The following is a 21419-nucleotide window of genomic DNA, read 5'->3' as shown; positions in this document are numbered from 1 at the left end:
GAGGAGGGGGAGGGTGGTGCTTCTTCTGTGCTCTGCTTCTTTAGCTTTCTGATGTCTGGGGAGTCTGGTTTCAACAAAATGCTGCTGATATACATGGACAATGTGACTTTGGGGAAGCTGCAGTGGGTGTTAGTAGTGAACAGTGTGTTGTGTTTATGCAAATCAATGTATACATAGAAAACTATTGTCTTTCATTAGTCCTCTAGTCTGGCAACAGAAACCTTGCTGATAAGATCTGTTTAGGAGCCACACAGGTCAGGGCTCCACACTTGTGTTTTTCTCTTTAACTGTGTTTCCAATGATATCCGGATTATCCAGCCCCCTTTTTTAAAACCTTGACTGTTGCTGCCCTCTTTTCAAACCTGGCAAAGCTGTTATCTTGCATCTGGCTCCCATGCAGTGTGCTGATTTGAGAAAGTGCAGTGCACAACAACAGTAATCCAGCAGTATTAAAAACCAACCCCTGCATTTTTGCACAAAACCCACACTCCCTTTTCTAAACAAGGACGCATGTGAGAAAGTGTGTGTTCTCACTTGGCCTTTTCTGACATGTCTGGACACATCTCAGAGGAATGTGTGTTACGTATTGTGATGGACAGACGAGGCATTTTTTGGCTGCTCATGCACCAAATATCGTCACAAAGTCCAAGAGGCTGTTGCCCCAAGCCCATCCACCACCACTACCCCCCTCACCAGATACCAGCACTACCCCCAGTGTGGGAAAACCACACTGGAATGTCGTTAAGAGACACAGCAACTCGAATAAACAAGCTTCCTCCTCTACAGGTATGTACTGGGGCAGATAATGGGGAAAAATTATGTGTGAGCTGCACATCAAGTAGCTTTTAGAGACAACAAAGTTTGCCTACGTGTTAGTGAGCATCTGTGTGTTTGAGCCATTCCTCATCAGCGAGCACTGAATACACACATTAACAAGCAGTAATCAGTACCAATTATCCTCAAACACAAAGAGAATCAAGAGGAGCATTCCTCCTCAGCATGATAACCACTCAGCTCAGACTTGATTAATCTAAATGCCTGTCTGAAGCAGCACAGGAAATTAGTGGGACTTGAAAGACTGAGTTAAGCTGGTCTTAAAAATGCATCACTTAGAATAATGCTGATAACATGATAGTGATGTTTAATTACCTTTGAGAAAATAAGGGCTGTTAATTAGAGTACTATTGCAATCATCAGCATGTTTATGTTAGTCAGGATTAAGCAGACATAATTCATTCAGAATGCCCTTGATGGCAAGCTTTGCAGCACCTCAGTCCAAACTTGGCCTTGATTTGAACACTAAGAGATCAGAAGAGCAAAACAGTGAGAGTTTTCCCACCGTGGATTGTTGCACACGCTCACACAAAAACACTTCACTTCTTATTCCTCACCAGTTAAAAGCAAACAGGAAGCAGGACACTAGACAGAGGACCTCTGCAACTGTTTGGCTTGTATTCAATATTGTAGTCAGCATCATGAAGGTTTGGTTCACTCTAATTCTACTGTCCATAGTAGTTTATACTTAAATAGAAGCGTGTTGTTTCTGGAAATGCTTCACAGAAGAGCACTTCCAGTTCTTCTTTGAGTGACTGTATAAACATAAATAGATTCGGCACTCAGTTTCTATAGCAATGCAGTGACAGTAAAGTGCTTTCAGTTAGAGGACTGGTATCAGCAATACTGGGGGCTTTTACCGTGATGCAGCTGCAGGAAGAGTTAACCACAATCGTTAGCAACAAAGGGCAAAAATATCCTCTGTGCATATCATGTGAAGTTATCTGAGACATGCATGCATTAGGACTTTAGTGACAAAGAGGTCAATGTTTTAAAGAATCATTTTAATCTTACAATTGTATGAAGAATAAGTGTTAATAGGAAGTGCAGAAACTCTAAATGAGGTTTTTCAGGTCAGATTTTTGGTACCCTATGATCAACAAGTTGGTTGCACACGCACACACACACACACACACACACACACACACACACACACACACACACACACAGACACAAACTAGACAAACTAGAGGGTATAAATCATGTCCTATTTTGGTGATGCCAGATTTGGGTGGAGTATATATTTTTTTCTAGCTGCCACCTCTCTTTCCACTTAACTCTCTCTGACTAACATAAGCAGTCATAGTTTCTATTAAAGCCATTACCACAGCCATCTCTCTAACCAGCACAGTTGTGTGGTTTCACCAGAAAGACACCACCCAGATTCGGTGTTCCTGAAATAATACCGTTTAACCTGGTCTCAAAGAGAAAGTGCACACGTGTCTGCATGTGTTTATGAGAGACGAGGTTGCTGAGGTTTACAAAGTTCACCCTCCACCCTTTCCCCTCTGTGTACAAGTTAAGCAGAGCTTTTCATTTGTTTTAATAATTGGAGGGAGTCCAACTGAAAAATGGGGTGGGTCTATGTGTAATGCTTAATATTACTCTGGTGTGGCACACAGGAGCATTTAGCACTCTTAATCTCCTAGTTGTTTGTGAAAACAACAGCTGCATCCGGAGAAATATGGAGGAGAAAGTGTGAGGGGAAATCTTGAGAAGTTTGGACAAAGCACCATAGACGCCAATTAAAAAAACCTATTGAAACCATTTCAAATATTAAAATCTATAACTGTTACACTCTCCTATCAGCCAGTGAAATCGTTTTTGTAATACCTTTATCATTCAGTGCAACTGTCTTTAATATAATAATCATTGTGAAAACCTCTGTTTAATCAAAGAGAAGAGACTTGGGCAGAGACACTGGTGTTTAGGCTAGGCCATCATTAAGTACGTACATAATCAGAGACTAAAATAATCTGTTTCTAACATGACTACTAATTTACCACATAATGATGCCAGTCACACAACTCCCTGCATCGCTGTGTGGTCAGACTGACAGACGTTGCACACACACCAGCACACACACTTGGTTTGGGATGGTGTAGAAAGAATTTGGTGCATTGATGTGTCTAGTTTGTGTGTATGTATGTACGTGTGTGTGTTTGTGTGTGTGTGTGTGTGTGTGTGTGTGTGTGTGTGTGTGTGTCGCTGGCAGCTGAGAGCACTGTGGAAAGGTCTTGAGGGTGAGAGATTTTTCCGGCCAGACCCAGAGGCAGCCAATGTCCCACATACATCTTTCCTGAGGTAGTAAACAACAAGCTGACTCACTGACTGACCTTCTGTGTACATCAAATGTGTTGCAGACTGCATTGTTCCATGTGTCACAGTCCTAAGTTGTTTGATTTATTTCAAGCACTCTGTGGCAAAAAGGGAAATAAATCACATATTACGCAGATATTATCACATATTAGGGCAGGGCATGCTCGGGCCTTTTGTCACTTTGGACCAGAGACTTGAAGATACATCAGTTTTGCTGTTAGCAATGATGGCAGTTGCAATGCAGTTAATTGATCTGTTGACAATGAGATAAACTGACCAAATAAAACACACTTTTAGTATTACATACTGAGAAATCAAATGTAAATTCATGCAAAATAAAATCCCATGTATTACAGGTAGGGTGTTATATTCTCTGCAGCACCCGTGAGTGTTGCCCTGCCTTCTGCTTTGTGCAAAAATTGAATTTCAAAAGGTAGCTGTTCTGTTTTTAGCCGGTGATGATTAGACCCTGGTCTGCTCTGCAGCGTATAACTTTTTAATCCTCAAAACATGAATGAAGTATGCAGTGAATTAGAGGAACAATGAATCCAGTGGCATGTTCAATCAAGTCTGTCCCCAATCTAACATTGGGGCCAGTATCAAACCAATGACTCTAATTTCAATATTCACTTTCCATTTAGCTTTGATTTGGTTTCCACCAACTTCCAATTGGAATATCTACTCTTTAGCTGCTCCTTGTCTGTTTCCTGCTCTTGGGAAAGTAGTCGAAGAATTTTCTTTTTTCTTTTCTAGACTGTGCAGCAGTTCTGGTTTGTTGCTATAACCATGTATTTAGCTTCCCATGCATCCTCTTCTTCTGGCCTCCTTTCTGCTGTTCCTCAGCCAAAAGGCTTTGTGGGCTGTTAACGTGAACTGCCTAGAATACACACTCTAGTTTTTAATTTTTTCTCCCTTGCATGTACACACACACACAAATACATAAATATATAATGCATAGTCAGGCCTTCTGTGCGTGCAGTCAGCCCACAGTAGCTGTTCTTTTTCTTTCTCGACAGATCCACTGCAGAGACAATGGCTGATTAGAGGGAAGGGCGTGCTTATGGTGTCATATTGTCATGATCTGTAGCACTCATCTAAATAATTATGGGAGGATTCTGAAATGTGCAAGAGCAATGCAGGGATTAACTGTGAACTTAAAAACACACATTTTGTACACTTCGAAGACACATTTATGAGGTGGATTTATGGAAGTGATTTTGATTTTGATTGGATCAGAAGTTTGAGGGTTGGGTTGGGTTGGGGGAGGTAGGGCATTGGGATTACTTGGAGGAACTGATCCCAAACCCCCTTTTGACCTCCTCAGCCATTGTAATGGCTGCATTTCTGTTTTTGTATAGACATGCTTTTAGAGAAAAGGACAAGTGGGGCTTCGTGTCGGCTGAGGGAGCTTGATCACGAGACTCAAGAGAGCGAGAGACGTTTGTCACACTGCTAAAGAGAATCAAGTATCACCATCCTGTGTTGAAGCTGATACGTTGTTGAACATTGTTGATGTTTCATCATCATTATTCATCTTGCTTGTGTGTTTGTGTACAGAAAGTGTGGTGGAAACAACCACAGTCAGGTAGAAGTCCAAGATATACACAACTCTTTTTCTTCAAACCGCTGTAACCCTATATGAGGGGTTACATGCCGCTATCGCTTGACGTGTTAAGCTAACCACAAGCGTTTCTGTTTCAAGCAGCGTTGCTAGGTATTAATGTGTGAAGGTGCCTGAGTCACCATGTCTCATGTTATTGTTCACCTTATAATGGTAAATGCTGTTTACCTGGCTTTCAGAGTGCACAGCCAGGCTCTGATGAAATCTTAAACAACATCATGTATATTCATAAAACAGCGGGAGCACACAGTTAGTAATGATTTTATAAAGCCAAAGTGAAACTGGAACTCCTGAGTCTTTCTCAACAGGATGTTGGGTGGCGTGCTTTTTATATTTAGATCAGGTCAGGTCTTTTTTTGTGCAGCGTTTAACCAACACGGTACCTCCTTACCTTCAGCTTAACATGAGCGAGCCAAGGGGTGACTGTTAGTTTAGACATGCACGTAACACGACAAAATCTGCCATGTTTGAAAGATTTTATGGGAATTGCAGTTTATCTAGTGTAGTTTAGCTTTAATAGTTAATGCTGAAGACCAACACGTCTTAAAAAAGGGAAAGATCCACAAATGATTATAGGAATGTCAAATGAGACAATGCATTGAGTTACACAGGTTAGTGGAACATTTGAATTTATGTAATGTTGAGTGTAAGAAAGTTTAAAACCTAGTTGTTTGCTCTTGTTGAAAGCTCATCCATCTTTGACAATAGGCTTCAACTTTGAAGAATAATTGTTTGCAGGAACATAAGCAGGCAGTTTAGGAAGGTTAGGGTTTTAAACTATAATTAAAAGCCATTTGAATGAATGATTCACACGAATCCAAGAACACATGGAGGAGAAACAAGCCACAGCTGAGAAGAAATCACGGGATCAGATGGAAGTTTGGTTTCAAAGAAACATAATACAGGAGAAATGCATATCTGACCAAATTAATGGTCTTAAATGTACTTTAACCATGAAAGTGTGACCCTGACAATGAACTTCAGCTTGAGTGTTCTGTCTGTGTCAATGCAAAAAATCATGTTCAGGCAAGTTTGTATTGCTGCAGAGCACAGACAGAGTCTCAAACACACGTATGATGGATCCTTCAGTCACTTCGGTTGATTAATGGGTTTGAATACTGCATCTTGCTCACCATACCAGGGAATTTGTCTGTTGCTACACACAACAACATGCAGACCAGTTATTATTTTTGCAGCAGTTGCTGTTCTTGTATGTCATAAAAATCTCTTGTGTTTCCTGTCATTTGTCCAGTTTTGTGCCATAGATTATGCTTTTTCAGTAGAATGTTATATGGAGACACCTGAGAAGCAATGTGATTAGATCAGCTTCATGGCACATTCACAATTCTTCATCATTCATAAAGTGTGGTTTATATCCTGTTTCCACCTTCAACTTACTGCATTTTCGTTCTGAATAAAACCTTAAACTAAAAACTGATCAGTCTGTTAAATATGTGTAAGACTATTTTACCTAATAGGGTTTCATTCTGAAAAATGTAAGAGGTTGAATACCTCTTTCAAAGCTGCTACATAAATATACGTTTGTTTTAAAACTGGGTCAAGTGACTATTAGTAAAGCATGACATATAATCATCATCCAACTCTGCAGTTTCATTTTAGCATCTTTCAGCTCTTTGTTTTGGCTCACAACATTACTGCTTTGGTTCACACATACCAATCTCGTTAGCATGATTGTTCCCAGATATGGGTAAAAGCCCCTAAAACTCTCTGGATGCTACCTCTGTTAAAACAGCAGGCAGAGAAAGTTGGCAATGCACTGGTGAACATAGCAAACTATCCAGATATTTCTCCCAGGAGCTGGAAGAGCCAAAACAAAGCTAAAAGGAGAGCAATAATATATATTTTTTGTCAACACCTTTTCTTTAACAACCTTATAAACTGAGAAAAATGCCCACAAATAGTGCAGCTTGTGCTGACCAAATATCAGTGAATAATCTACTATAACAAACAAGCTAAAAAATAATGTAGAGTTAACTAATAACGGTAGGGAAGTGACAGCCCAAATAAAAGATCCACACAAATTAGTCACATAATGTAATGTACACATACAGGATACAGGTGCAGTGACTCAGACTGCCGTCTCTGATGTTGTCCTGTTTATGGTGCTATTGATTGTCCGGATACAGAGAAACACTTTAGAAAGATCCTCAGTGATGGGACACGTAGACAAACAACCAGCTTCATATTCACAGCAGAGTTAATGAAATTCTGTGGTAGGAAACACGAGTATGCACAGAAAACACACATGGAGACAAGACGCAAACTGGGAAACACCACATAATTCGACACAGATAAATAAATAAGTAAATCACTGTCTGAGCAGCTAACAACGCCTTAGAACAATGCAACCATCCAGCAGAGACGGAGGGCTGTTACTGAAACAGTGGAAGCACAAAGGCTGAGTCAACACTTAATGTTTAAATGCTTAAAGTGAAATATGCTGATCTGCAAACAAACGCACTTCTGGTATCTCTTCACCCACATTAAATGGTGTTTCTTTAATTTTATTGAAACTTTATAGCTGAACTTCAACTGTCTTCTGTGAATTTTAAAGGAGACACTGATATCTATTAGAAATACCATAACAAACTAATTTGGCTTCACCCCCTGCCTGACTTCCCCTGTGATGACAGCCTTGGTGCTTTGGGGTGAGGGGGGTGGGTTACACGCTGGTGACAGGCTGGGCGGTCACAGACATAATTGAATAAAGATTCCAGTTGTTCCGAAATCTCCGGTTTTAGCCACTGGGTCTTTGAGGCAGACCCGAGAAATCTGAGGAATGAAGGCCGCCCCTGCGCTCTCTGTGCTGCAGACACAGTTTAATCCTGCACCACTGGGAGAATACTAATGAGAAGTGCTATGTGTGTGTGTGTGTGTGTGTGTGTGTTGGTTGAGAGGATTGACAAGCACTGAGCCTTGAACCTGAAAGACCCGTATAATATGTTTACGGGAGGTGTCCCACAATGTAGCTGGGCCATATCACAATTACAGGCCCTGGAAATAATGTAGAGCTTCCGGTGACGACTTACTGTTCAACTCAGAAGTTTCAACAAGCTCATACACATCGCGGCGCTCTGACGACTACCAGCACAAACACAGGAGTGGTCTCGGGTGGAGTTTCACTATGAATGTTGGTTTTGAATAAGCGGTTACGTAATGACCTGCACATGTTAGGTTTACTTCATCTTCAATTCTGTGTCCTCAGGATATTTATGTATCCGCATTTATCATGGCATTGAAATCACCCCCGGAGGGAGTTTGCATCACTGTTAACAAAGCTTTCACACCGTGATACAGAACATGATCACAAAGAGGTGAACACTATAATTTCCACTGATCCGCCCCTTCAAAATAAGACACCAAAGCAGTTTGATGAGTAATCTTTATTAACATCATCAAGCAAAGACTTTTTATTTTTTGACAGTATCATAATAATTAGTAATTGTTAATATAAGTAATCTTAGTATTATTACTCATAACAATAAGTAAATCATCATAATACAGAATGTGGTCTGATTTTTTACTTGCAGATTAATGTTTTAAGTAGACAATCATCAATTGTGGATATAATATTTCTGATTTTACTACTACTACTGCTGTTTTGTTTTGGCTGGATTATACGAAAGTAGATGCTGACATAATGAGGTATGAAAGGATAGTCAAATACTAACATCTAGTGGTTATAACCCCACATTACAGCATCTCTCAAATTTTCAAAACACCCCCAAATTGTGCTGATTTAACTCCTCAGTCCTCAACTTCTGTGTAATCATTATTTAACTATGTAATTGAAAAATATAAAACAAGATATTATTATCTTTAAAAAAAACAAGCATGGCCTCCTTCACAATATCATATAAAGACCTTTAAGCATCAGTGAGGAATTTGAAAACCTTAATTTAATTGAAGAGACATTTTTGCTGCAGTCCCTTGTTACCTGACTTATAGCATGAAGGCTATACCTGTGTATACCTGTGTATATACAGTACGTAATGAATACACACCAGTTTTAACTCAAGTGTAGTTTACAGTTGTTGTATGTAGTCAAACATAATATTAAAATAATGTATGTGCCTCAATGATGTGCTGCTTCTGAATGACAATAATTAATAGCTCTTGAATATGAACATACATTAATGTTTACATGTTACATTAAGAACTTAAGCACTTGTCAGACTTGGAGCCACCACCAGGCGTCATCCTTGTTGCAGCCAGAAGAAGAGACACTTAAACTCTATCTTGTACAATGGCATCAATATTACAGGTTTTATATACTGTGAAGTTTTCAGTAAATATGTTTTGTAATCATATTATTATGCCTACAGATATGGAAATATTGAAGGCCGTGTTGAACGGTTTCACATGTTATTGTAAAAATGTGAATAGTGCTCTAGTGAAACTGACAGCAGGGTCACATGTGGTTGTTGTCTTGTGTTGAAACTTGATCCAACAAGTCTAGCTGGTAATTAGCATGCCTGTTCTAACATGTATTTTGCTTTATGCATGCAGTTTGAGTCTTTTTTAAGTGTGCACTCACATCGAAACAAAGTCAAAGACAGATAGTATTTGTTTATATACTTTTACACTGGAATTACTGCAATTAAAAAAGTGAAGTTGCATTTTAGTAGAAAGGATTGAATTACTCCCTCCTTCACTGACACTAATGTAGTCTACCCCACCTTGTCACTTCCACCTGTGAACCAGTGCTCAGGTGTGTGTGTGTGTGTGTGTGTGTGTGTGTGTTTTGGGGGGAGGGGTCTGTTTACTTTTACAAATCCTCTAGCATCTCTCTCAGCCACTCTCTCGCACCTGATTGGCCGAGCGGGCTCTCCGTCCTCCAATCACAGAGCCGCCCTGGCTCCGCCCGCCCCATCACCAGCATGGCGGATCACGGAGGAATTCCTCCTCTGCGTCCATGATAGCGTCGTTGACGAGGTAACACCGACGATGACCATCCTGTTCCGACACAGATCTGTTGCCCTGCGGCCATCGTCCATCCCTGAAGCCAACTAACCAGCTGTGAGCTCACCACAGCTGTTGGGGGGGGCTTGTGTTACACTTGACAGACGCTGGATGAAGTCAAGTGTTTGCCCTGATGCTCTGAGTCGGACCGGTGGCTTCTCCCCACCTGTGATTAACTAGAATAGTTCCCAGTTGGTGAAGAGTTGAGGAAATAAAGACGATGGACGTGTTGGGCCTGCTGTATTTGGACGAGCTGTCTCACGGACTGGCGAACTTGTCGATGTTTCCATACTTTGACATGGCGCACTACGTGGTGTCAGTCATGGCTCTGAGGGAGCAGCCAGGTAGGAGGCTCATGCAAAGTTCAGTGAACTGCACGACATTTACAGGTTTCACAAAGTTTTTTGCCCCCAAGATGATGAGAACGAAACGTCTCATTTGACTTTATCCTCCAGACGTGTGAGTCTTGATTTAGTTTGGGGAGTCGCCAGTCTGTCCTGTTCCTCAGGTTTTCCACCCAATGCCACGCAAACACAGCCCAAACCTCTCCAGTGCTTTTTTTTTAGTCTGACCGTATTTTTTTTCCAGGTGAACTTCTCAGATCAGATCAGTTAGGTTGAGTTTGATTTAGACTTTATCTGTTCTTTGGTGCTTTTGGGTCATTATCCTACTGGAGGAGTCATGATCTGCGCTTGACGCACGACTTCCAGGTCTTTACATGTTGACAGTCACATAGGGTTTATGTGCACATTGTTGTAACTTGATCGTGGAGCTTCCAGCTTCCACCATTCACTTTATCCTTCAGGTCAGTCTGGGGTCAGTTTTCCACTTGTGGCCGTGTCCATGGAGATTGATTCAACTTCTTAATAATATTTACAGCTGCAGTACAGACATCATTTCTTCTTGCTCTTGTCCATGTATAGTGTGTGTGTGTGTGTGTGTGTGTGTGTGTGTGTGTGTGTGTGTGTGTGTGTGTGTGTGTGTGTGTGTGTGTGTGTGGTGCACACAGTGATACCAAGCTGCACAGTGAGGACTTTACTTTATTTTAACTGGCTGAATCAGTGATTATAAGATTTAAGACATCTTAGTAATTCATATTCATTAAAAGGCTTTGTTACTATACTTTATTTTCCTCTATTTCCAAAGTGTACCAGTATCTTTGTTCAGGCCAGTGTGGATAAAGAGAGGATCTAGTGAACAATCAATGAAACGTTAAGGCACAGTTGTATTTTTAATTTCAACACTTCTCAGAACGAACACAGCATTTACAGAGCAACAACAGAAGTTCAAACTTGAAGGCATCATCTTTCAAGGTTTATAGACAATTATTAATTACTTAATTACTTTATTTTAACTTGGTTACTTTATTTTAACCAACAATAAATAAAGCCATGTAATGAGTAAATCAAAGCACAGGTGATGATTCAGTGTGGTTTAATATAAAACGGGATCGTGAAACGTGAACGTGATCTACTGTTTAACCTACAAACACACGAGACATCGAATTGATTAAACCTAACTTTAAAACACACGCTTTAACACTCAGCCACTGTCTATAGTATCTGTCAACTCAGGCCTGAAGCAGACGCTGAGCCTCTAGCTATTTAATGTCACAATAACATGGACAGGTGGACAGAGAGTTGACTTTCGGACACACACACCCACAGTCCATTGTAGTCCCACTGCTGTAAATCTGCAGTCTATTTTTGAACTTGCCTTGCAAAGCATCTGAGCCGCTGTAACCTTTCAACCCTTTGTCCTCTACTCTCATCTGTTTATCTGCAGCTGAAAGAAAGATACGCAGAGATTAACAGTATGGCAAACAAAAGGTCAGAGGTCACAGCAAGAAATCCTCATATTTTTCCCATTTGTGCGTTTGGGTAGGAAATAATTCATGTGATTGCTGATGTATAAGCACAGTAATCGTGTGTGTTGGTGCCTTCATGTTCTGTCGTGGTTGCTGGAACGTGATTAGCTTAACAAAAAGTTAAGACAATGGTGGAAATCTGAGGACTGGTTAAAAAGACTTTCATTAAAAACACTCAGGGAGCCAGCTCCAGTTCTCTGTTTCCCCAAAAAGGAAAGGAATGCTATAAACCATTCAGTCCTCTCTGGCTTTTCTCTTTTCTGTGTTAAATCTTTGGCTCCTGCTGCACAGTCCATTGTGGGAGAGCGATGCAGAAGGTTCCTCAAACACACAAGGACCGTTTTATTTGTATTAAGGAATATACAGCTCAATTATACTCGAAATTTAAAAAAAGCATGTAATTTCCTATTATATGCTCGTGTCACTACTGTGGAGCTTTGTAATCATTGGTGTGAGTGGATTGTATAGGAAGAAGGAGGACACAGAGAGGGAGGAGCAGCAGTGGTTATATGACATTTAGTGGTCAAAAATAACCAAAGATAAACCACTCTTTCTTTATCTGGCTCTGCCTGTAATGACTCTGTCCCCAGAGAGAATGAGATGTTTAGGAAGTTTTAAAAGAGGCTATAAAAGTAAAATAGTGGGCAGAAGAAAATAAGACATTAGCTGAGAAGAGGTTAGGACGAGATTTAGTGAGGACAAAAGTGTAAAGAAGACTTGTAATGTCTTCAGTGGTAAATTTGGTCTCCGATTCCAACAGTAATTATGTCTGGCCTTGACGAGAGCCATTTCAAAAGAGGAACAGCGTTTGGTTCGTTTAAAATTCCTGGGAGAAGAGAGGAGAAGAGAGAACTTCCAACTTCCAGCTGGAGACAGACAGAGAAAGAAATGAAAATACAATCGACACAGGTCGTGTTTCGGCTGCAGAGGCTTGTATCGCTCAGATTTGACTTGTAAATGTGTCTCCTCCGAATGTCAAATCAGGAGACAGGATGTGGTAAAGGTTTGCTTGCAGCCCATCGTTGTCTGAGCAGTGTATAATATTTTAAAATAAATTGTAGGCAGCTTTCAAATGTGCCTCAGCTGGTTGTTATTTAAATTCAGATTTAAGCTGATTTCAATTCTGTTTTGTATAGTTGTGATATAGTGCAGGAGTCTCACCTGTACACTAAAGCACATAAAATCAGCAGCAGTTTGTTTTGCTTTTAATCTAAATAGGATGACGGAGTAACACTGTTTACTGTGTAAGCAATGTGGGGCACTGTGTGACGCTCTTAGACCAGAAGCACCAATACTGAGAATGTAGGCTATCACATGGGGAAATGGCTGTGCATGACAGTCAGGGTGGTATTGGCATATTTTTCTAACCACTATTCCTTATCTGACTTCTGAGGCCCATTTTTCTTGCCGTTTTATTTCAACACTTCCTCTTCTTCTAAATGTGGCAACGCAGGAGGTAATTACACCAGGCTTAATGTGCACACACAAGACGAACTGTGGTTGTGTTACAGTTTTCATTTAGAAAACTCAACTCACACAAATAACAGTTGAATGTTTTAACACTGATACTGCACCTGAAGACGTTTGCAGCAACTGCAGCACAGGTTGAATCCAGGGCGAGTCTGCAGAGGACGCAGAGCTATAAATCCTCCTTATTTACCAATCTCTCTCCAGGAGTCTTTAATCTGTGTGTAATCCTCAGATTACCAGTATGTTCCTGTGTGTGTGGTCACAGTGACTCAGCGCAGGTGGTTCAGGGTTGAACCACTGAAACACATATATTCTAGTGTACATTGGGAGCATTGATATCTGAAGGATTTAGGAGAAGCCAGTCTGAGATGTTGTTTGAATGTTTCTGCAGCATAACATCTAATACTGGAAAATCATAAAACACAGATCTCCATCCATCCATTTTCTTTACTACGTGTCCGTTCTCAGGCTATTTGACTATTTGCATTTAAAACTCAGGAGTAGTCGTGTAATTTAATCTGTGTGCAGACAGAGAAGCTGATTCAATCATCGTTTAACTGATATTGTCAGTGTTTAACAGGAAATGTAGTGACTCCGTTCTGCACTTTGAACCATTGACACAGACAAAACTTAGCTGTACTACATATCTACCTTTCTGTTCCCTGAACATGTCAACACTAACTAGTTAATATTTACACAGTGGTAGAGACTGAAGGAGGCATGCATCACAAAGGGCAATAACCACAGTGTCCATAAATAACCACAGGCCAGAGCCATAGTATTCTGATTATACTCTGCAACAATACTGAAAATGACCTTCTAGTGTAGTTTAAATACTGTCTTGCACAAAGTTTGTCATAGTCTGTGTGTAATTTACATATACAGAGATGACATGTTGACACTAATGCCTATACTTCTACTTTATTCTTGTGCAGGAGCTCTTGAGGTGTCCAGAGTGAGCCCTCTCGCCTGCTGGTTCAGCTCCATGCTCTACTGTTTCGGCGGAGCTGTGCTGTCTGGGGTCATGCTGGCCGAGCCTCCTGTAGCACCTTTGACCAACAGCACTAGTGTTCTGCTTGCTTCGATCATCTGGTAATTATCAGAGGAAGCGAGTGGAAGGGAAGCAGAATAAACTAGTGAAAGTTACAGAGGGCCTTTTTATTAGAGAAACACAAACATGTCTGTGTCATTGTCTCTTTGTTTCCTTAAAGAAAAATACAAAAGAATGAACTTATCTCAGTAGAAATGTGACTCCACTTAATTACTTGTAACAGGAGCAGATGTTGCAGAGTTCTCGTCTCTTAACATGAAACCTTTGGTTCCCCCTGCAGGTGGCACATGTAATTACAGCTTTCTCACAAAAACACACACTGTCCTCTGCTGGTAAAGTCTGTGACATGACAGACTAGCAGCTGACCATAGTTCACATGACCATCATAGTTCACACTCCACATCAGTCAGCAGAAATATTTCAGGTGTGTGGACTACTCATATGAGCCATGTGTGTTTCTCTATAGGTATCTAGTGTTTTACTGCCCCATGGACCTGGTGTACTGTTGTGCTGCCGTGCTGCCTCTCAGACTGGTGCTGTCAGGAATGAAGGAGGTGACCAGGACATGGAAGGTGCTTGGAGGGGTCACCCAGGCTCATAGTAAATACAAAGACAGCCTGCTGGTCATGATTGCCATTGGCTGGGCTAGAGGTTTGTAGCTGCATGTGTCACACTCTCAGTGCTTTGGTTTTTGGTTTAGTACAAGCAATTATATAACAAAGTAACAGTGAAATATAGTGTTTAATCACTATAAAGTATGAATTATATGTGTGTAAACCATTTATTTTTTGTCTACACTCACTAAGGTGCTGGAGGTGGTCTTATTAGTAATTTTGAGCAGCTTGTTCGTGGTGTGTGGAAACCAGAGACTAATGAGCTCCTCAAAATGTCTTAGTAAGTATTCTTACAGCGCTTTGCTTTAACGCATTCAGCATAAAAGTGACATAGCTCAACAGTTTGTTGGAAGCAATACACCCACAATGAAACTTCCATAAAACCCACACTTACTTGCGCTTCTGTTTTCTCACAATTGTTACCTTCAGACAGTTTCCCACTATTTACAGTGTTGATGCTAAGCTAACCAGCTTCTGCTTTTACCCATGTATCTGTTTTATAGGCAGTGAGAGTGCGATGATCCCCCTGAATACATGTATAAACTAAAATGTTGATTTTTTTTTTTTTGTAATAACCAAACCCAGGATATTATCCACCCGGTACCTGCTTTGTATTTTAAAATGTGCAACCAGAGAAGTCATAAAGCTGATTTGCGTTTTTGCACCTATGGGGTTGCCGAGCGCCGTGATGTGATTATGTGTCTCCAGCTTAGTATATTTGTGAATGATAATTCAAGCATATACAGTGGGGCTTCTCGCGTGCGTGCACACAAAGTTATCATCCTTGCCGTTATAAAGAATGTATCATAACCGCTCTCTAATTAAATCCTGTTTGTTTGGTTTTTTTTTTTTTCAGCCCCACCAAGATCACCCTGATAGGTGCAGTGCTGTTTGCTTTGCAGCAGTCCCACTACCTGCCTTTCCAGAAGCACCACCTGATGCTCATCTACACGGTCTTTATTGTTGTTAACAAGGTCAGCATGGTGTATCTGGAGTAGCTCATTTCTGACATTGTTACCTTAACAATGTATGTCCAGGTGGTGGCGCTTCAGATACGAAAGAAGAAATTGCGTTTCGGTATATTTAGTTACTTACTTAGACGAGGAAAACTGTAATACAATTGTTAATTTGATCTTAACTAAGGTAGAACAAATGTCTTGGTGCCATTGCTCCCTCTAAATCTCAGATGTCTCGTCTTCTAAATGACCTTTCTCCCTCTGCTTTTTTGAAGTTTTAGCCGTGGTGACTCACATTAGTTCGGTATTACCCGTAGGGCTGGCGCTTTTGCATCATTTTCATCAGCTTGCATCATCCTCTCTTCTCTTCTCTGGGAAACTTGTGCTCTTGACTGAGGCACAGATAAATCTACCATGTCTTCTTTCAACTCTCATTCTCTTAGCTCCTTCTGACTCTGATCTGTCAAATTAACCCAGAGCCATTTCATCAGATTTAAGACAAACTTGCTATTTGTTATTTTGTTTTGCTGATGATTAGGATGTTATACTGTCAACGCCGCATGACAAGTAAACAGTAATATGCCACCCACTTGCTTAGTGCTTTTATATGTAAACTAAGCCACCATCACATATTTGGTGTCTTTTCATGAAAGAAAATCACAAATTGCTTATTCTAGGCGTGTAGCATAAGGATGTTTTTGTGTAAAGGAGATTTCTGACTTTTAAGTCGAAACAGTGAACATTCTAGCTAACAGCTAACACCTACATTCATTGGCCACCTTATGTATATTTTCTTTTTAGCTCAATTTTTGGTCTGCTCCAGCTCATATTTACTCTTTAGTGGTCACATGCTCCAGTATTTTCACCTGCTAGAAGCTGGCTGTTGACTTGTTTCACAAAACGTATAGAATGACCCATGATCTTAGTCATATTCCTCTTTCCTTACATTTTTTTTCTTTTCATTTGTCTTTTCAGTCAAGGATGATGCTGACAGGCTCCTCCACCTCACCGTTCGCCACCATCGAGTCAGCCATTTACAAGACCCTCTTCACCGGCTCCTCCCCGTATGCCGCCCTGACTGATGAGGTAAAGAAGCCATGTATCGATAATGGCACCACTAACAAGACTAGTTCCCCTGCTAGAACCAAAGAGTCCAGTGAGAACAGAGCAGCAGGGACGCACACACCGGTCTCACCGGTCAGGGGACCAAATGAAGCCAAAGAGGAGTCTGAAAACTCAATAAACTGCAAAAAGACTGACTAGTCAGCCTCTGCCTTCTAGCGCCTTTTCACCTCTAAGCTGGGATGTGGAGTCATTTCTGATCCATATCAGGACTTTGTGTCTTTGTCTAGTTTTTTTTATTGAGAAACACAAACTTTCTTTTTCTTATTCGTTTCTTAGGATGCAGTTTAAAGCATACTGAAAATGAATTTTAGTATGATCTAACTCCGAGAACTTATTCTGGGATAATCACCCAATCCTTAAAGTACTGTAACATTTATGCTCTTGGATATGAACATCATGTTATCCTCAGGCTGATTACACACTTACAGTACAATGTGTAGCTTAATTATAAATATATATTTATATTGAGGACAATGCTAATCTTATCTCTGGGTTTTGGGAACAGTGCTGCACATCTGCTGATATATGAATGTCTTCGTCTTTCTTTCTGTTTATATATTCTGCTTCGTGTAAATCTTATATTTCATACTCTGAAATGGTTATATGGATAATTTTTTAAAAGAGATTATATTCTATGATGCTCAGATATTTTGTTCTATTTATACTAATTCATTGCACTCATTTCGAAACGGTATACAGGTTTTTTTATTGTGTTATTTCTTTGGTGAATGCTTTGACTTTGGACTGAAAGCATGATAATAAACCAGTTTAATTTCGCCAAATTATTCCACTAGTGTTCTTTTTTTTCTAGCCTCCAGATTTATCAGACACATGTTTATAGCTAGATGAACCTGAATGCAACTCTGTATTGACTCAAAGTTAAAGCGTAAAAGATAATTAGTTAAATTTTTACATGTAACTGAAACACGGCTCCTCATTAATACACAAGCCAACACTTTTAGCACATTTATTCGCAGTAGGTTTTAACAACTAATTAATAACTATATGAGCTGCTTGTAAGTTGAAGTAAAGCGGCACAGTGTCCAGAAGTAACCTCTCTATAGGCTGAAAGATTGCATCAGAGTAACATCAGCATCTGACTGATACCTCACCCTCTTTAAAAAGCAGCCAGTGAGAGATCCCCCAAATCCCCCTCAATTCTCATCTATGTATCCTCAGATGGCAAAGAACCCCCCTGTGAATACAAATTAAGAATAGAGGGGGTTGTTGAAGAGAAAAGAGAAGACGTTCAAAGGCGATCAAAAGCGATACCGGTTGAGATGATGTACCTGCCTTTAATATGCCTCAAGTCCACAGATGTCAGATGCATGCATGTCAATTACGGGCTTGTATCTCAAAGTGTTTGCGGCAAAACTGCTTTGTGTTAGTGTGAGTTGATGTAACTGACTCTAATGTTGAACCATGTGACCTGGAAAACTGAACGACGCATTAATAAGCTTCTGTTTTCCTTCCGCTGCCTCCTGTGATGCGAAGGCAGATGACATGATGACAGCCCAGATACTGAAAGTTTCCAGAGAGTTCTCTTAATGAGGTCCAGACCCATCGAACCCCCACAAATACTCACTGAACTGAACAGCCCGACGTTGAGCTTCTTTTCGCCTTAGCCCTTGCTCCCTGAACGTCACCTACCTTAGGACTCATCTTCTCAATCTGTGTTTATCCCTAGACTTCTGTTTTCTAGTTGTCAGGTGCAGAAAATAAACCTTTAAATGGCTTTTACACACACATACACTTAACTGATACTGTATACACAATGCACACACACATTCTCATACAGTACATGACTTTTAGCAGATGAGGGTGTCTGACTAGAGGTCACACATATAGCAAGGATGTGGCATACTATGGCACAGAAATGTCAGATTTTGCTCTTTTTTAGATTCATTACAGACATATGCAAATAGACAACACACACAACTTGTGTACATAGAGACAATGCAGGAAAAATCCCCAGATTTATCCTGTAAATTTCCTCATTCATCAACCTTTAAACATAATTTATTTAGAGGGAAAATATTAACAATTGGAGAGCTTATCCACTTTATCTTAATCTATAACGTCTCTCAAATACTGAAATGGATTTACACAAATAAAAACACAAATAAAAATGTGACTCTAACACTTCTTTGGGGGCAATTTAACTTTCACAGCTGCCTGGATAGCAGAGCCCCTGCTGATGAGAGGTGCAGGAAAGGTGATTGCCACTTGGTGGCGTGAGGAGGCATCATCTCTGATGGCTTGATGCCTGGGAACTGACAGGCTGGCCAGCAGCTGCAGGCAAGAAGGGATGAGAGCACGAGGAAACCCTCATTGTAGAGCCAATGGTGGCTGCTTGTATGTGTGTGATCCGGTTTAGGTGTGTGTGATGACTGATTATAGATAGATAGGGCATTTTAAGTCATGGGAGGATTTTAGATGGTCCAAAGATCTGATCGTAGAGTTAGTGGTTTAAAACCTTTAGTATCCCCTTGCTTTTGTTGAATATGAATCTTGTTCAGATATCGTTTTGTTCATTCCTCAAATTTGGGGGTGGTGTTTGTTCAGCCAGTATTTATTTCATTTTTAATTCGACCAAAATAGATCTACAGTGAGCTTGTGTAATTCCAGCTTGTGTGGACCGTGTTATTGATAGTTTGCCCTACCAGTCCATGTTGATGACTGTGAAGGTGTTAAACTAGCTGTAGTCTTCTGGCTTGTGGCTGTGCACCTGCTCCAGCTCAGTGGTTTCTAAACATGATGTCACATGTTGGATGTTTTTTGGCCTCTCACCAGCTCCTGACATGATGTCTAGTGGGGCTTTATGTTGTATCGTTTAAAAATGAAAACTAATGCAATACAAAACTAGTTCTCATAGGTACTTCATAGCAGTGAGACAGTCATTTTGTTACTCACAAGTTCTTGCTTTTGGGATTATTTTAAACAATCAAAGTGAGTGTTTTTTTTTTTTATCAAGTTTCAAGTTTTGTCAAATGAGTCTACGGGTGATGCAATCAAGCTCATTATCTCTTCATGTGAGATGAAAGTGTGGAGAGAGCTGCTTGGGACCACACAGGAAAAGACTCAAAAGTTAGGAAGAAGCGAGGAGAAAGACGGATAAAGGGCAATAAAAAAGGAAGGGGGGAATACTAACTAGTGGAGGATATGAAAAAAGTGGGGACCAAATACGAATGAGAAGTCACATCAGAGTATCATGAAAACATTGTTCGCATGCTTGACATGTAACTCTCTGTCTCTCTCTCTCTCTCTCTAACACACACACACACACACACACACACGTCCAAACACACAGACTCTTCATTAGATTCTGATGCCAAACTGAACAGCCTCAGTCTACCACCATTCAAGATCTGACTTGTAAAGAGCAGCTGCGAGGAGAATGCCAAAAAATGGAGCTACTGTAATCTGAAAAGCAGCCTGTGTGTGTGTGTGTGTGTGTGTGTTAGAGCGAGAACCAGAAATACTGGAGAATGTTTTGCTTGTTATATAGATTTCTCGCTTAGAAACTTAACAAACATAGAATTTGACTGGTGATGACAACTTTATATCGCAACAAGTTACCTAGAATAACTGTTGAACAAACAATTGGTGGATAGAAGACATTAAGATTAAATGGGTCAAATGGTCGACATTACAGTATGTTAATGTCAAACACTGTAAAAGCAAAACACTGGAAGATTATTTTAATTATTTACAGTGTATTTTTTACCAGCTCTCACTAAGAACAATCTCAAAAATGATCGTAGAGTTAAATCATCACCTTCGACTCAGTGTCAACAAAAGCTGAACTCGATAACTTTTCCAGAGATGTGGTTTGTTGCAGGGCTGTTGCATTGGATTGCATGAGATAGAACAGGTGTACCAGTGAAAAACAACTAATAACTGCACGTCTTGTATTGTAATGGCTACCAAGGAGGCTGACCTTCCCAAAAATAATGATTATAAGCAGCTTTTCAGAACTTATAGTTACATTTTATTGTTAACAAACATCTGACACCTCTAGTAATTTGCTCTTGGTGTTTTGTTGACTTCGTGAACTTCTTGTAGACTGTTTGAGGTGTGCCGTCCTCAGATGTTGAATGTTCTGTTGGAGCTTCTGCGCTCGTATTGCTTCATGCTCTACCTTGGAAATGAGGTAAGCTTGGGGTTGTACAGACTTCCTTTGTTCTGCTCTGTATTTCTGTTCACATGAGCATGGCCAGTAGTTGGTACATGGTGTGCTTCTGTCACTGCCCCTCCTCTTCCTTTCCTCCTCCTCTTCTTTTCTTCTTTCACTGAGGAAGCAGATGGTGTTTAGTGTTGGTCCTTTTCCCTTTCATAAAAGACCTACTAGATATTCTTAGCCCACGGTCTGTATGGGGTAAATGTGACCTTGTAAAGGGAATGGAATTGGAGTTTCCATGCCACAATGACTACAATCTACAGCAGGTTATTTGCTGCAGAATGGCTATGTGTCAGATCTGTTCATAGGAAAAAAGGGTGACGCTGTGTGGTCCAGTTGTTGGGATCTGTTCATATTTCCCATTGTTCCTCTCCCCGGCTCCTTCTTTCACTCCATCAG

At 40.4% G+C, this 21419-nt stretch overlaps 1 protein-coding gene across 2 annotated transcripts; it reads left to right on the top strand.

Annotated features, from left to right (window-relative positions):
- Window positions 1–9643: 9643 nt before the first annotated feature.
- tmem38b (transmembrane protein 38B) lies at window positions 9644–17622 on the top strand. 2 transcript variants are annotated; one of them, XM_026356046.1, is made up of 6 exons: window positions 9644–10101; window positions 14030–14186; window positions 14612–14796; window positions 14952–15039; window positions 15616–15733; window positions 16691–17622. In XM_026356046.1, exons 1-6 carry the CDS (start codon window positions 9978–9980, stop codon window positions 16976–16978), a joined length of 960 nt encoding a protein of 319 aa, XP_026211831.1. In that variant the 5' UTR covers window positions 9644–9977; the 3' UTR covers window positions 16979–17622. The 2 variants fall into 2 exon arrangements, with proteins under 2 accessions (XP_026211831.1, XP_026211832.1); XM_026356047.1 differs by lacking the exon at window positions 9644–10101 and adding an exon at window positions 10361–10562.
- The last annotated feature ends 3797 nt before the right edge of the window (window positions 17623–21419 follow it).

This window comes from Anabas testudineus, chromosome 12 (assembly GCF_900324465.2).
Source record: "Anabas testudineus chromosome 12, fAnaTes1.2, whole genome shotgun sequence".
NCBI classification, from domain to species: domain Eukaryota; kingdom Metazoa; phylum Chordata; class Actinopteri; order Anabantiformes; family Anabantidae; genus Anabas; species Anabas testudineus.
The sequence above is the reverse complement of the archived record's forward strand: the minus strand, read 5'-3'. Positions and strand labels throughout refer to the sequence as shown.

Coding starts and splice junctions, on each gene's coding strand:
- tmem38b (XM_026356046.1), top strand. CDS start 9,978: ATGGACGTGTTGGGCCTGCTGTATTTGGACGAGCTGTCTCACGGACTG. Junction 14,797..14,951: donor TGCCATTGGCTGGGCTAGAG/GTTTGTAGCTGC, acceptor ACACTCACTAAG/GTGCTGGAGGTGGTCTTATT. Junction 15,040..15,615: donor GAGCTCCTCAAAATGTCTTA/GTAAGTATTCTT, acceptor TTTTTTTTTCAG/CCCCACCAAGATCACCCTGA.